Source organism: Tigriopus californicus, chromosome 12 (assembly GCF_007210705.1).
Source record: "Tigriopus californicus strain San Diego chromosome 12, Tcal_SD_v2.1, whole genome shotgun sequence".
In the NCBI taxonomy this organism is placed as follows: domain Eukaryota; kingdom Metazoa; phylum Arthropoda; class Copepoda; order Harpacticoida; family Harpacticidae; genus Tigriopus; species Tigriopus californicus.
In genome coordinates, this window is record NC_081451.1 from 5,621,797 (window position 1) to 5,635,415 (window position 13,619).

Genomic DNA, 13,619 nt, shown 5'->3' on the forward strand with positions numbered 1-13,619 from the left:
ATATCGCCATGCCAATGATCCAAGAGACCTCGAGATCGGCATCCAAGACGTCGAATAGTCCCTGCAATATGTCTTTTGCCATTTCAATTGTTTTCATTGATGCTGAAACAAATGGATGCGAAATCCATTGCTCCTTTCAACACATTTGGACAACCCAATTTGAAAACCCAATTTGAAAAACCCCAATTTTAACGTGATATCGCCATGCCAATGATCCAAGATGACCTCGAGATCGGCATCCAAGACGTCGAATAGTTCCTGCAATATGTCTTTGCCATTTCAATGTTTTCATTGATGCTGAAACAAATGGATGCGAAATCCATTGCTCCTTTCAACACAATTTGGACAACCAATTTGAAAAACCCAATTTTGAAAAACCCAATTTTAACGTGATATCGCCATGCCAATGATCCAAGATGACCTCGAGATCGGCATCCAAGACGTCGAATAGTTCCTGCAATATGTCTTTGCCATTTTGTGTTTTCATTGATGCTGAAACAGATGGATGCGAAATCCATTGCTCCTTTCAACAACAATTTGGACAACCCAATTTTGAAAAACCCAATTTTAACGTGATATCGCCATGCCAATGATCCAAGATGACCTCGAGATCGGCATCCAAGACGTCGAATAGTTCCTGCAATATGTCTTTGCCATTTCAATTGTTTTCATTGATGCTGAAACAAATGGATGCGAAATCCATTGCTCGTTTCAACACCAATTTGGACAACCCAATTTTTGAAAACCCAATTTTAACGTGAAATCGCCATGCCAATAGTCCAAGATGACCTCGAGATCGGCATCCAAGACGTCGAATAGTTCCTGCAATACGTCTTTGCCGTTTCAATTGTTTTCATTGATGCTGAAACAAATGGATGCGAAATCCATTGCTCGTTTCAACTTAATTGGACAACCCAATTTTGAAAAACCCAATTTTAACGTGATATCGCCATGCAATGATCCAAGATGACCTCGAGATCGGCATCCAAGACGTCGAATAGTCCTTGCAATATGTCTTTGCCTTTCAATTGTTTCATTGATGCTGAAACAAATGGATGCGAATCCATTGCTCGTTTCAACACAATTTGGACAACCCAATTTTGAAAAACCCAATTTTAACGTGATATCGCCATGCCAATGTCCAAGATGACCTCGAGATCGGCATCCAAGACGTCGAATAGTTCCTGCAATATGTCTTTGCCATTTCAATTGTTTTCATTGATGCTGAAACAAATGGATGCGAAATCCATTGCTCCTTTCAACAAAATTTGACGACCCAATTTTGAAACCCAATTTTGAAAAAACCCAATTTTAACGTGATATCGCCATGCCAATGATCCAAGATGACCTCGAGATCGGCATCCAAGACGTCGAATAGTTCCTGCAATATGTCTTTGCCATTTCAATTGTTTTCATTGATGCTGAACAGATGGATGCGAATCCATTGCTCGTTTCAACACAATTTGGACACCCCAATTTGAAAAAGCAATTTTAACGTGATATCGCCATGCCAATGATCCAAGATGACCTCGAGATCGGCATCCAAGACGTCGAATAGTTCCTGCAATATGTCTTTGCCATTTCAATTGTTTTCATTGATGCTGAAACAAATGGATGCGAAATCCATTGCTCTTTCAACAACCAATTTGGACAACCCAATTTGAAAAACCCAATTTTAACGTGATATCGCCATGCCAATGATCCAAGATGACCTCGAGATCGGCATCCAAGACGTCGAATAGTTCCTGCAATACGTCTTTGCCGTTTAGTTGTTTTCATTGATGCTGAAACAGATGGATGCGAAATCCATTGCTCCTTTCAACACAATTTGGACAACCAATTTGGACAACCCAATTTTGAAAAACCCAATTTTAACGTGATATCGCCATGCCAATGATCCAAGATGACCCTCGAGATCGGCATCCAAGACGTCGAATAGTTCCTGCAATACGTCTTTGCCTTTCGGTGGTTTTCATTGATGCTGAAACAAATGGATGCGAAATCCATTGCTCGTTTCAACACAATTTGGACAACCCAATTTGACAACCCAATTTTGAAAAACCCATTTTTAACGTGATATCGCCATGCCAATGATCCAAGATGACCTCGAGATCGGCATCCAAGACGTCGAATAGTTCCTGCAATACGTCTTTTTCCGTTTCGGTGGTTTTCATTGATGCTGAAACAAATGGATGCGAAATCCATTGCTCGTTTCAACACAATTTGGACAACCCAATTTGGACAACCCAATTTTGAAAAACCCAATTTTTACGTGATATCGCCATGCCAATGATCCAAGATGACCTCGAGATCGGCATCCAAGACGTCGAATTGTTCCTGATGTTTTTGCCTTAATGTTGATCAGTTTCGAACAATTTCAAATGATGATTCATTTGGCCTGATTCCCATTGTCACAAAATTCACTAATAGATACGTATACTCAAGATTCTTTGGAGTGGGTGGCATTTGTGACTTAAGGCTTGACGCATGGACGCCAATGAGTCGGAAAGTTTTTCCGCTTTAATATTATTCGAAACATAATTCTGATTCTTTGTCTCGAAGGGTTGACTTTTGCCATTAGAAAACCAAACTTGATACAATCATTGCGGATCTTTCCCGATGAAGAGTCCTACGACAACAAGAGATGACTTCGTAATAGGGGCCTTTCAACTCGCCCTCACGACACTGTAGGTCTCGGAATCTCATTAAATTTTACACATTCAATAACTAGGTTGAACTAAATTGACATCTAAATTTTGAACCCCATGGGATCAATATCCTCCAAATAATGCAAGTTCGAAGAGCATATCCAGTTGAAGGTGGGTAAAGCTTTTCAAATGTGTGGTTGGATATATCGGACGTTTAAGTCCAGAGATAGCATCACGATGCTAACTCTGTACAAGCCGATTGTCCAGCCACATCTTGAATATGCTTCACCCATTTGGGCTCCAATGAGTTCAGCAGGTTTGCAAAAGGTCGAGCAAGTCCAAAGATGTTTCACTAGGAACATCACAGGATTGAGAGAGCTCTCATATTGGGAGAGAGTGAAAAATTTGGGACTGTACAGTGTTCAGAGAAGGTACCAAAGGTATCCGATAGTGTACGTCTTCAAAGGCATCCATGAGCTTTGTTCCAATCCAGGATTTAGGGTCAATTCTAGTGACCGCAGAGGTTTGATGTGCGTTTTGAGAGCAGTTTCAAGGCCACGAAAATCTCGGTTGGTTTGAACATTTAAGTCTTTTTTTCCTTCTTGCTAGGGCTCCTTCAAGAATTTTGTGACCATCTATGAGACGATGATGGTTGAAATAGATACTCCAGAATGTATAAACAAGTATTTCTCAATCTAGGAGAATGATTGCACAGAAACTCAATGAAATTGCTACAAAGGGAATTTGCGACGTTAAATGATGACTGTGTCAAGCAATAACTCAAAGTAAGCTTTTTGTTTATTTATGTACCTTAATGCACTAACCAGTGCTGGGGCGAGCCCTTACTCGAGTCCGAGTGAATCTGCAATTTCGTCAGATAACGGTTTTCTATGGGTCAATTAATGACGGAATGATGCCCAAGTATGAAATTATCTATGAATTGACCATATGAGAAAGCAGCCATGGAATGATGATTTCATTGGCCTTGTTTAGATAAAAAAAAAACTCATCCTAGAGAGTGCTTGAGCCCAACCAAACATTTAACAAAAATAAAACTAAACAAAAATTTCGATTAATACTCGTACAATCAAAGGATACTAATTACTATTTTTTCAAATAGAAACAGCATATTATCGATTCTTGTAGGGTTAAAAATACCGCTTTTGAACCTACATTCTTTCGTTAAAAATGTATTTAACTCCAACCGGGCCACTGCAGAGGAATCATCAAACTTCTCTAGGTACTCCTTTCCATTAAGGGGAGATGGGAGGCGCTGAAATGAGGAATTGAATTGCTAATTTGAATTTTATTTTAGCATTTAACTTCACAGACAGCATCAGCTAAGAGTTGTGGCTCAGAATCTTGCAAAAGGATTGTGGAGCCTGATTTCAGGAATCGGTGGGCTTGTCCTCCTTCATTGACTTGCAGTACATAACCAAATTTCTTGGAATAGCGAAATGGTGTGCCATCTGTCCATTGCAATTTATTTCCACATGATTCATTTTCACAATCGAGTCGATATCCATCGCTTGACAAACCAATGTGTACTATCTTTGAACCTAAATGAAAGGAATATATTAACTCTCACAACAGCTATAAAATGTTCGTGTTTGTTCTTGACGTTGACATTGCTACAAAGTGCCTTTTACTGGCCTTTACAGGAGCCAAATCTGAGCCACTTTTTGAATTAAAGTAATGAAGTAAGTAATGCAGATCTCTTCAATTAAGGGCAAGTGATTTTTATACTCTGTACCTCTAAAGTGTCTTGTTTCAAAGATATGATACCAAATGCTAATGTTGCTGACCACGAGCAGGCCGAAAAATTGAACTTTATGTAGCGTTTACTACATTGCTTTGGACAAATCTCCCGAGTTCCCTAAGCCTTGCCTAAGCCTAGTTTTAGGCTCAAATTTGGCCAAGTTCATCTATTCAACAAGATCCTATGGCCGTATGAAGGGCTCATTTGGAATAAAATGAACGGTGTATGAGATACGATTTTTTTGCTTCTTTTTGTAGTCCATATCTCTATCTAGAAGTCAGTGGATTGTCTGAAACGAAAGTTCGGTAGCATCCTTCATTTTGTTAATGTTTTAACGGGCTTGGGGTTCTTGTCTAAATATATCCTTCAACTATTCTTTTCATAATAGTCTGAGAATTATCCGTAGCAAGGGAAATTTGCAATGTTAAGATAAAAACCAGGCCTGGAAAAAAAGTACAGAAAATAAAAGAAAAGAGTTGGGAAGATTGGAAAAGTGTTTTGTAAGTTGACAAAAATTTCAAAAATGATTTAGAATTGGTCTTCCTCACTATTCATGCAAAATACGGAAGTTTTAGACAAATGTGAACACCACGGCTTGGCAAAGAAATCACCGCAGACCCATGGGTTTTCCCATGAATAGAATTTAAAAAAAATAAACTTGAAGATTATCGTATCTTTTAGCTTAAAATGCTTTTTTGTCCCTTTATCAATATTAACGAAAACAAAATTTCGAGAAAAATATCCTATTTTAACAAATAGCAACCCCTCTTGTTGTTTTCCCTTCAAACCTTAGAAATGGGCATGAATTGTTGCCTATAGTTTGGGTGCCAATAAATGATAATCTACTGTTTTTAGAAAAACATTGGTTCTTTGAGAACATCCCTGCACCTATTTGAAAGGGAATTCTTGACGGTTGAAGACACTAAACAGATTTAGTTTACTTACCATTCACATATTATAATCAACTTTATATTCATATAATATTCACCAACAAATTCAAGTTGGCGGATCTGGCCAGCCCTTGAGCATAAGACTGGAATTTTTTCATTTCCAAATTTTATGATCAATCTATGCTCAGAAACAGCAAAAAGGCTAACATCATGGTTTTATGTGATTCATCCAATGATCTGAAGCCTAATGCCACATCGTCAATTATCAAATTTGCTTGTAGGTAACAAGAACGTCTTTCAATACACCACTTACCTTCAAATTCTATATTGCAATTTGCTCTTTTAGCGCTTAGAACAAGTAAAATAAGAGCAGAATGGACTACTCTAATCACTTCAGAATATTTTTTTGGTAGCATTTACAATCATGTAAAATGTAAAAGTCGATCAGCCCGACACCCTGCTGCCCAACAACCAAAATATTTTCTAAAGCAAAGTCTCAAGTGGCATGGTTGGAGTGACTTTTCTCTGACAAGGCCTTTAGGTTAATGCTTGATCAGCTAATTTGGCGCTAATTTTGTACCTCACCTAAACCTCTAAAGCGAGTCCCTGTTGACAAATTCAGATTGTTAAGCTTTGTTTAGAAGTAGAGTACCCGTTAGATTAGCTAGCCCTTGGAACTCCTCCTTCGATTTCAGGGTGACCAATGACGCATTTAGAGATTGACAGTGTGATTCTGCTTCCATGGCTGAAGTATTGCCAGCGTTAAACACAAACTTGCCATTCATTGCCATTCTCGTGGGAAAAGTAGTGAAACTGTTCTCAGAGTTATGACTGCAAATTAGATCTGAAAAATTGAGGTGAGACAAAATTACTACGAAGCAAACTACAAAAAGGATGTTGTGATTGTAGCGTACCTCGTTCCACATAATAATTCTGCTTTGGTTCAGAAGTCAAACCTGTGTAATTCAAATCCACGGTTCCGCCTAAGCAAGAATCGGGACCGATAAACAAAGCATTGCAGCCAATCCCAGCTTTACAATTGGAAAGACAAGCAATAACGTTGATGAATCGTTGTTCCATGATCTGAGTGAATGATCCCACTGGTAACGTCAGCATTCGAAATTGGTCAATCCTGTCTGAGGTACAAAAGACAATCAAACTAACAAGTAAGCTAGCTCGAGCAATCATGTATCTTGGCATGGTTTAAGGATCGTACTGAGGTGTGGGATACTCGCACACAGTATGTTGCTCCTGCTCTGGTCCCGTTCAGAGAAGTCGATATATGTAACAAGTTGGGTTGGAGGTCACTTCTTCNGGTGTGGGATACTCGCACACAGTATGTTGCTCCTGCTCTGGTCCCGTTCAGAGAAGTCGATATATGTAACAAGTTGGGTTGGAGGTCACTTCTTCTTGCTCTGGTTCATGCGAATAAACCTGTTCCTCAAACACTCAGTGAACTTGCTTGAATAGCTTCCGTGAGGTTAATATTCAACTACATGTGCAATGATAAATGACAGGTTCTGCTCCTTTGATATATTATCATTTGACCTCTTGTCAAGATCTGCATTGCGGGTTTGGGCCAACGAAATCGTTGCTTCATTGAACCAAAAAAATATCTCGAGGTTTGTTGATTCTGATTATTAGAGATGTTGGAAACTTGCGGAAATTTCGGCCAAAATATGCGACAAGAAGAGCGAAATATTTCCAAGAGAGAGTGAAATATGCGATAATTTTCTATATGTTTTTGCCTTCAGAAGCAACGTTCTTACTCCATATTTACAGAGTCTCGCTCTCTTTGAGGAGATGGTTGGAGAACCTGTTGCGTGAGTCCGGCTTTCCCACTTCAAGCCTCAGAGTAACCAGAGTCGTCTTTCTCGGGCAGCCTCGGCCAAATTTTTCGTGCAGATTTGGTCAGATTTGTTCGTTTCGCACACCTGACTCTGGACGAAGAGAAGGAGGTTGTGCAGGGTCCCTAGTTTTCCCCAAACAACTCGAATGTCCATGCGTGCATAGCAATTCGTTATTTCACTCCTTCATGGTCTCATGATTGGCTCTTCAGCATTTTAGTCACCCATCTCTATTCTAGATTACATACCCGAACAATTTATGCATTGAAAAAGAACTTTGCATTTAAACATAATGGGCAACCTCTTATTTTCGTGTATAATTTATCTTTCTGAAACTTTAGGAGCATACTTAAGGGAGGGGGCTTGTTGTTTTTTCTTCTTCTTCTTTGTTTGCGTGCTCAATAATGCTTCATGTTTGACAGCAATCTTACCGGTAATGCATTGGAAATTGGAGAGTTTGTGCAAAGAGCATAAAACTTTAAATACCTAGTTTACTTTGGCTCCACAGGAGTGTAAAAACAATTAAATGCAGGTTTCGTTGTTCACGGCCAAAGCGTTCCGTCAAAATTGTCTCTGCCAATGGGTCCTTCGAGCTTAAAGTTAAAGTCAATTTCAGAGTTATCCGAAACTTACCAAATGTTGTGCTTTGTGCTTTGCATTGACTTTCCAATCAGGTTCGATCCTAGTCGAGTTTCAGCATCTTTGCAGTACTTCAACTACAACATGAGTTGTTGCTTTATCAGTTTGAATGGTTCGATCTCTGCAGCCATTCCCGAGGGTGATGTAACAATTAACGTCGGTTTTGACAACGGAGCGGGAATATTCCTTAATTAGGACAACCATCATCAGATGGAGTGCCAAGTGAGAGAGTTGCCAACTGACTTCGTAACCAACCAACAAATAAATAAATCACTGTTAGCAAATAAAAACGAAAATTAGACACTATAAAACCTTTCATTTGTTATATTGTTGATCTTAAGTGTGTTTTAATGTCTAACTAGCACAAGAGCGCCTTAGGATGCAAGTCCTATATTTCGGTTCGCTTCAATTACTTTTATTTTGGGTAGGTTTTCAAAGCCATTTCAAAAATGGTAGTGATTTTTTGTAAAAAAAAAATAATTAAATTAAATCATTCAAGTGTGCCACGAACTGCTAGAAATATGGATTGTGAATGATCTTAATGCCAAATTGGCCTGCTCTTTTTCATAACGACTCTGAGCCACTTTTCTAATCAAAGTAATATAGTAAGGAACGTAGATCACTGCAATTAAAGGCTAGTCATTTTTATATCGTTTACTTGTAAAGTGATTCGTTTCAAAGTTATATGTTCAAAAGCTTATGTAGCTGACCAAGAGCTGGCTGAAAATTCGAATTTCATGTGGAGTTTGTTACATAACTTTGGACATATCTCCTGAGTTGCCCAAACACACTTTTGGGCTCAAATTGTGGTCGCCTCGCAACAATTTTGAACAATCAGTTCCAACTACACAGAAAAGGGTCCAATTGAACCATTGTTAAAGAGTTTTGTCACAAGTGAATCAACAACCATTCCACAATCAGTTAAGGTCATGTTCCCAAAATGGAAAGGTTAGGACTTGTTGGCATTAAAAGGTTAAGTATAACTTGCCCAAACTTGCCCTTTACTCATCTTCAAAGGTAAAGACGCAATTGATCATCCTCAAAAATGTTCTTGCAATTTGCAGCATGTTATCAAAAATTTAAACCAACCAAAAAATTCCTAATGGTTTTTAGATATGTTTATATATTACTGCTATTGGCAATTTACCGCAAAAATAAGGAATGTGCATGACAACTTCAATCAACTTAATTTACCATTAACAATATAACTTAACACTGGGGTCGGAAAAATGAACTTGGTCGTAATCACTCACAGAAAGCCCTGACAGTTTTTTTTGCGGGCTTCCTTACCGCTACCGGGATTGGAATCCCAGCAGTTCAAGACGAGAAGATTATTCATTTTACTTGACTTTTATTTATATATATATATATTATTTGATCGAGCAACGTATTAGAATTGGCTGATCTGGCTAATCCTTGAATATAAGGTGGATCAGGAATTTTAGTCAAGAACTTGTCCAAGTCTGACTTAATTCCTCCTACTGGATCAACGCCTACATAAGCCCTACGAATATTTGAGGGCAGTAAATTGAACAATGAAAGAGCCCGAGAAAGAAGAGAGTTGGACTTCATGTGTTGACTAGCCTGGATTCTCGAGGGCTTGAAGGTGCTCTCAAAACGCACATTAAGCCTCTACGATCACTACAATTGACCCGAAATCCTGGGTTGGGACAAAGCTCATGAATGCTTTTGAAAACGTACAATATCAGATACCTTTCGTATCTCTGAATACTGTGCAATCCCAACCTTCTAACCTTCTCCCAGTACGAGAGCTCTCCTCATTCCTGTGATGTTCCTAGTAAAACATCTTTGGACCTGCTCGAGCCTTTGCAAACCTGCTGAACTAATTGGAGCCCAAATGGGTGAGGCATATTCAAGATGCGGCTGAACAATCGACTTGTACAGAGTTAGCATCGTGACACTATCTCTGGACTTAAACAGAAGTCTAAATATTCAAATAGAATTGTTTAGCTTATTCACCTTCTGACGTGTCAAACATCCGAGATAACTTACTTCAAAATCACTTTTTCTATCCTTTACAGGCTGAGCAAAAAATAGACAAATGATCGATCGACCGTGAATGAATTGCTACATTGGGCAACATCATAAGCAGCATTATTTATTTTCGATCTAATTTCTAATCAACATGTTACATGATTTCTCAATTGGACCAGAACAATCTAGGAATCACAGATTCTTGAACCTCATCCGCCTCTTTAGAGCAATAGCCATGCGTTTCTCGTAAATATCTCGAGACACATATCGTTCGTCTCCATCCACGAGAGCCTTGCTTTCCTCGTCCAAAGAGGTGTGGATTTCTGGTGGGATGGTTTCGCCAATATGGATCATCATGTGCTGCTTCCAATTTGATCTAGGAAATTCAGAAATGAAGCGAGTTTGTTAGAGACATTCAACATTTGATTACTTTGAATAGGCTAAGGGAAACCAATAATAATTACCTTTGTCTTTGCTTGTTCCCGCAAACTCCGCAGACGAACTTTTTGGTAGTTTCGTCATGACTTGCATATGCCGGATCAGAGCGCTCTTCTCCGACAATTGCTTCCCACACTGATCGCAAATCAGCAAGTCCCTCAAACAGATTGGATCACAAAGGATGTGGGGCGTGGCGGGTGGAGAAATTTCATGACTGCGGCCTCCCTCTTCCTCTTGGCCGCATCTAGTGCCACATTGATACAAAATTGGCAATTTGGGAAGGGGGTGGGATCATGATTTGAGTAGCTGGTCTACTCGTGAAGCAGCCTAGAAGAGAAAAAATAATCAATTTTACATTATGGCGGTTTGGATAGTTCTTGACATGGTCAATGTACTATTTTTAGCTATCTCTTCTCCGTGAGAATTGCACACACATATTGTCTGAAATCAGATTAAGAATACTTACTCAATAGAAAAGCTGCTTCCAACTCTGCTTCATCGAACCTTCGAATGTTCCCATTCCGAAAGGTATGCAGAAACGATTGTTTCTGCTCAACTGTTTGAACAGCCAATGAAGAGAATGGGCTGAGCTTGGGCCATTCTGCTGGTTTGTTTTTGTAGGGTATGATCGACTTTTTGGTTGTTATTCACGAGAACCTTTAGATCGAAGTGATTAGCGTCTATCTAAAATTTCTTTTTAAATGGAAGATTTTCCGCTCAAGAAGCGGTTCCAGCTCGACCGACGCGCCTGTAGCCTGCTATTGGAGCCCCGGTCAGCGCAGAACTCGCAGGGAAGTGGTAAGAGGTAAAGGGCACGCGCTCTCAATTCTGGAGGGAGCGCCTTGAATACACCGGGCCTCCCAAATTCATGTGCAAAGATCGAAACCTCACACCTTGGAGCATTCGTCAGGCCTATTTTGATTGTGGAAATTTGTTCAGACCACGGCACAACTTTTGCATTACATGTACTTAACGACTTATCTAACATCAACCAAATTTCCTAGCATTTCGAATTCATATTGTCAAAGGCAACCTACTGTTGTTAAAAACCGCATAGTTGAAGTTAACCGGGTCGCTTTGTGTTATAACAGAGTTTATTTTTTTGGCTGTCACTTCTATGATTGTGACTCCATCACTCATCACCATTTAGTAGTCTGTTTAGGGTTGGGTGTTTTCAACCCACTACGAACTCCGTTTATCAACTTATTGGTGAACATTTATTAGTAAAATCGATTCGACAAACACACGAAAAAAAAAAAAATCCATTTGGTCATGTGGTTCAGGGATAATCATTCTCAAGTCCTCAAAATGTTGCATATTTCAAATCAATTTGGGATGTTCCGAAGATCCACCATCATAACCAGGCACCCAACCAGAAATAGTATTTTTAATGCTAAATATGTCGTATACAATCCCATTGGATATGTTTTGTATAAATGTATACATTTGGGATCACACATCGATGATTGGGGTCCCATTCTGGGTTAAGAATCGCCATTCGAGACGAATATCTCTACTGCGAGGAGGGGAGACCTGGGCTTGAACCTGTATGAGCGTATAATCATCAATCAAATTTCTTTGCCGTTGATATTTTGTGCATTTGCTGTCGATGTAAGTAACTTGGGTATGCACTCATGGTCCGAACCAAATCAAATCAAAATTTTAGCGGTATTGAAGCTACAACCAATAAATGCCCCAATTCAATGGCTAAAAGATAACTCAAAATGCAACACCGATAAGGAAAAAAGTAACATTACCGACCTAGAACCATTGCTATATATATATGAGTGCTACGTTCCTTTAACTGAGCGTTGTGAATTTTATGGAAAACTAACACGCATAATTTGGACTCCCTTCTTCCCAAATGTAAATCGATATGTTCGACATTATCGATTCCTTTTTGGTCTCAAGTACGCGCAATTCCCGTTTCAATGTCATCCATAATCCGCCATCCATCCACGTGTGAAGAGTGTTCGTCATATTCAGCATTATCATCAAATGGTATGTGATTAACGGAAGGATGGTTTGTTTATTCTACTGAAACAGACGCCATCAGTTCTCAGACACTTTTTCAAGAATGCCATAACCAACTCCATTTAGAGCCCCTTCCTTGTTTCACACCCGTCCTCTTCAATAACCAGCAAACATTACCGACATTACATTTTCGGTCTTGGACAGGAAGCACGATAAAACAATGGGTTTACCATGGAATTGAGAGCGTTACTTCTTCCCACGTCCAACTTAATTTCGTGGGCCCGTGCCCCCATGGGAATGGGAGGTCAAGACAACTCTAGACACTCGGAGCCGAGCAGCATTGTTGATCAGCCCTTTAAAGTTAGGGTCTTCGGAGTAAAATGACACCTCTCCAAGGATTCTGGAACCAAACAAATATTGCTGATAGGTTGTATTTGAATCTGACAAACTTGATTTTGATTTTCCTACATTTGCTAGAGTCGAAAAATTCCAATTTTGGATTGAGCCCGTGGTCAGATAACAGTTTATCCGAGTTGATTTGCTTAATCAACTCGGATACAGTCATAGTTATGCTTCATTATTCATGTTGTGTTCACGACAAAAAAGGGAAAAGGATATATGAGTCGTGTGAAATGCCGAGAGCCCTTCAAAAAAGATTCAATCCGTTGATGTTTTCATGGTTGAATCAGATTCTGGCCTCGATAGTAGTAGACACCAAAAGGTTGTGTCATTTCTAGGCAAAGAGCTCTAGATTGTTGGGACGCTTTTATAAAATGGACAATGACCCAAACGAGCAAAACAATTTGGGAAAGGATGGGAAGCAGTGAACTAGAAAGATAACTTAAAGGTTTATCACAAGTGATGTGGATGTGTTTCTGATAGCTATGGTTAAGTTCGGGATATCGACTTTTTGATCACCCAATGTCATCTTCCATCCGCTAAAACGTACAGCACTTCAAGAATCTATAACCATCCTTATTTTAGAGCCTTTGTGCTGTTTCCTGCTCCAATACACTACAAATACCACAATCTTCTGATTAATTGTTGCTATTGTTGTTGATCATTACCCAGCCAAGATCGTCTTTCCACGTCAAATTTCATTGGAGCCTGCCCAAGAGGGAAAGGGATTGAAAGATTGTTTTTCACGAGCCCGATTATAGATATAGCCTTGGATCAAATCCATGAACAGAGTTCAACCCGGTGAAGCAGTAACCAACTGCGCCATTACAATAAATTAAGGATACGCTTTTCCTGATAACATCTACATATCGTTAAGTTTTAGGTTTCGACGTTTATGATCTCCTTGAAAAATGATTCTTTGACAAAGGCGACATCACTCATCGCATTCTGCAAACGTGCTAAAGAATGCATAGTCAGTTCCATTTAGAGGCCTTGCGAGTAATTCTAGTACCAGCATACACATCCTTCA

The 13,619-nt window shown here is 39.4% G+C and overlaps 2 protein-coding genes across 3 annotated transcripts in view; both read right to left on the reverse strand.

Annotated features, from left to right (window-relative positions):
• The window catches only part of LOC131891359 (uncharacterized), an 83,794-nt gene that overhangs the window by 6,456 nt on the left and 63,719 nt on the right, over positions 1–13,619 (reverse strand). The window lies entirely within an intron of this gene.
• Positions 3,332–6,613, reverse strand: LOC131891354 (uncharacterized). 2 transcript variants are annotated; one of them, XM_059240882.1, is made up of 4 exons: positions 6,514–6,613; positions 6,212–6,433; positions 5,950–6,141; positions 3,332–4,207 (listed from the first exon to the last, which is right to left on the reverse strand). In XM_059240882.1, exons 2-4 carry the CDS (start codon positions 6,411–6,413, stop codon positions 3,960–3,962), a joined length of 642 nt encoding a protein of 213 aa, XP_059096865.1. In that variant the 5' UTR covers positions 6,414–6,433; positions 6,514–6,613; the 3' UTR covers positions 3,332–3,959. The 2 variants fall into 2 exon arrangements, with proteins under 2 accessions (XP_059096865.1, XP_059096864.1); XM_059240881.1 differs by lacking the exon at positions 6,514–6,613 and having other exon boundaries at positions 6,212–6,507.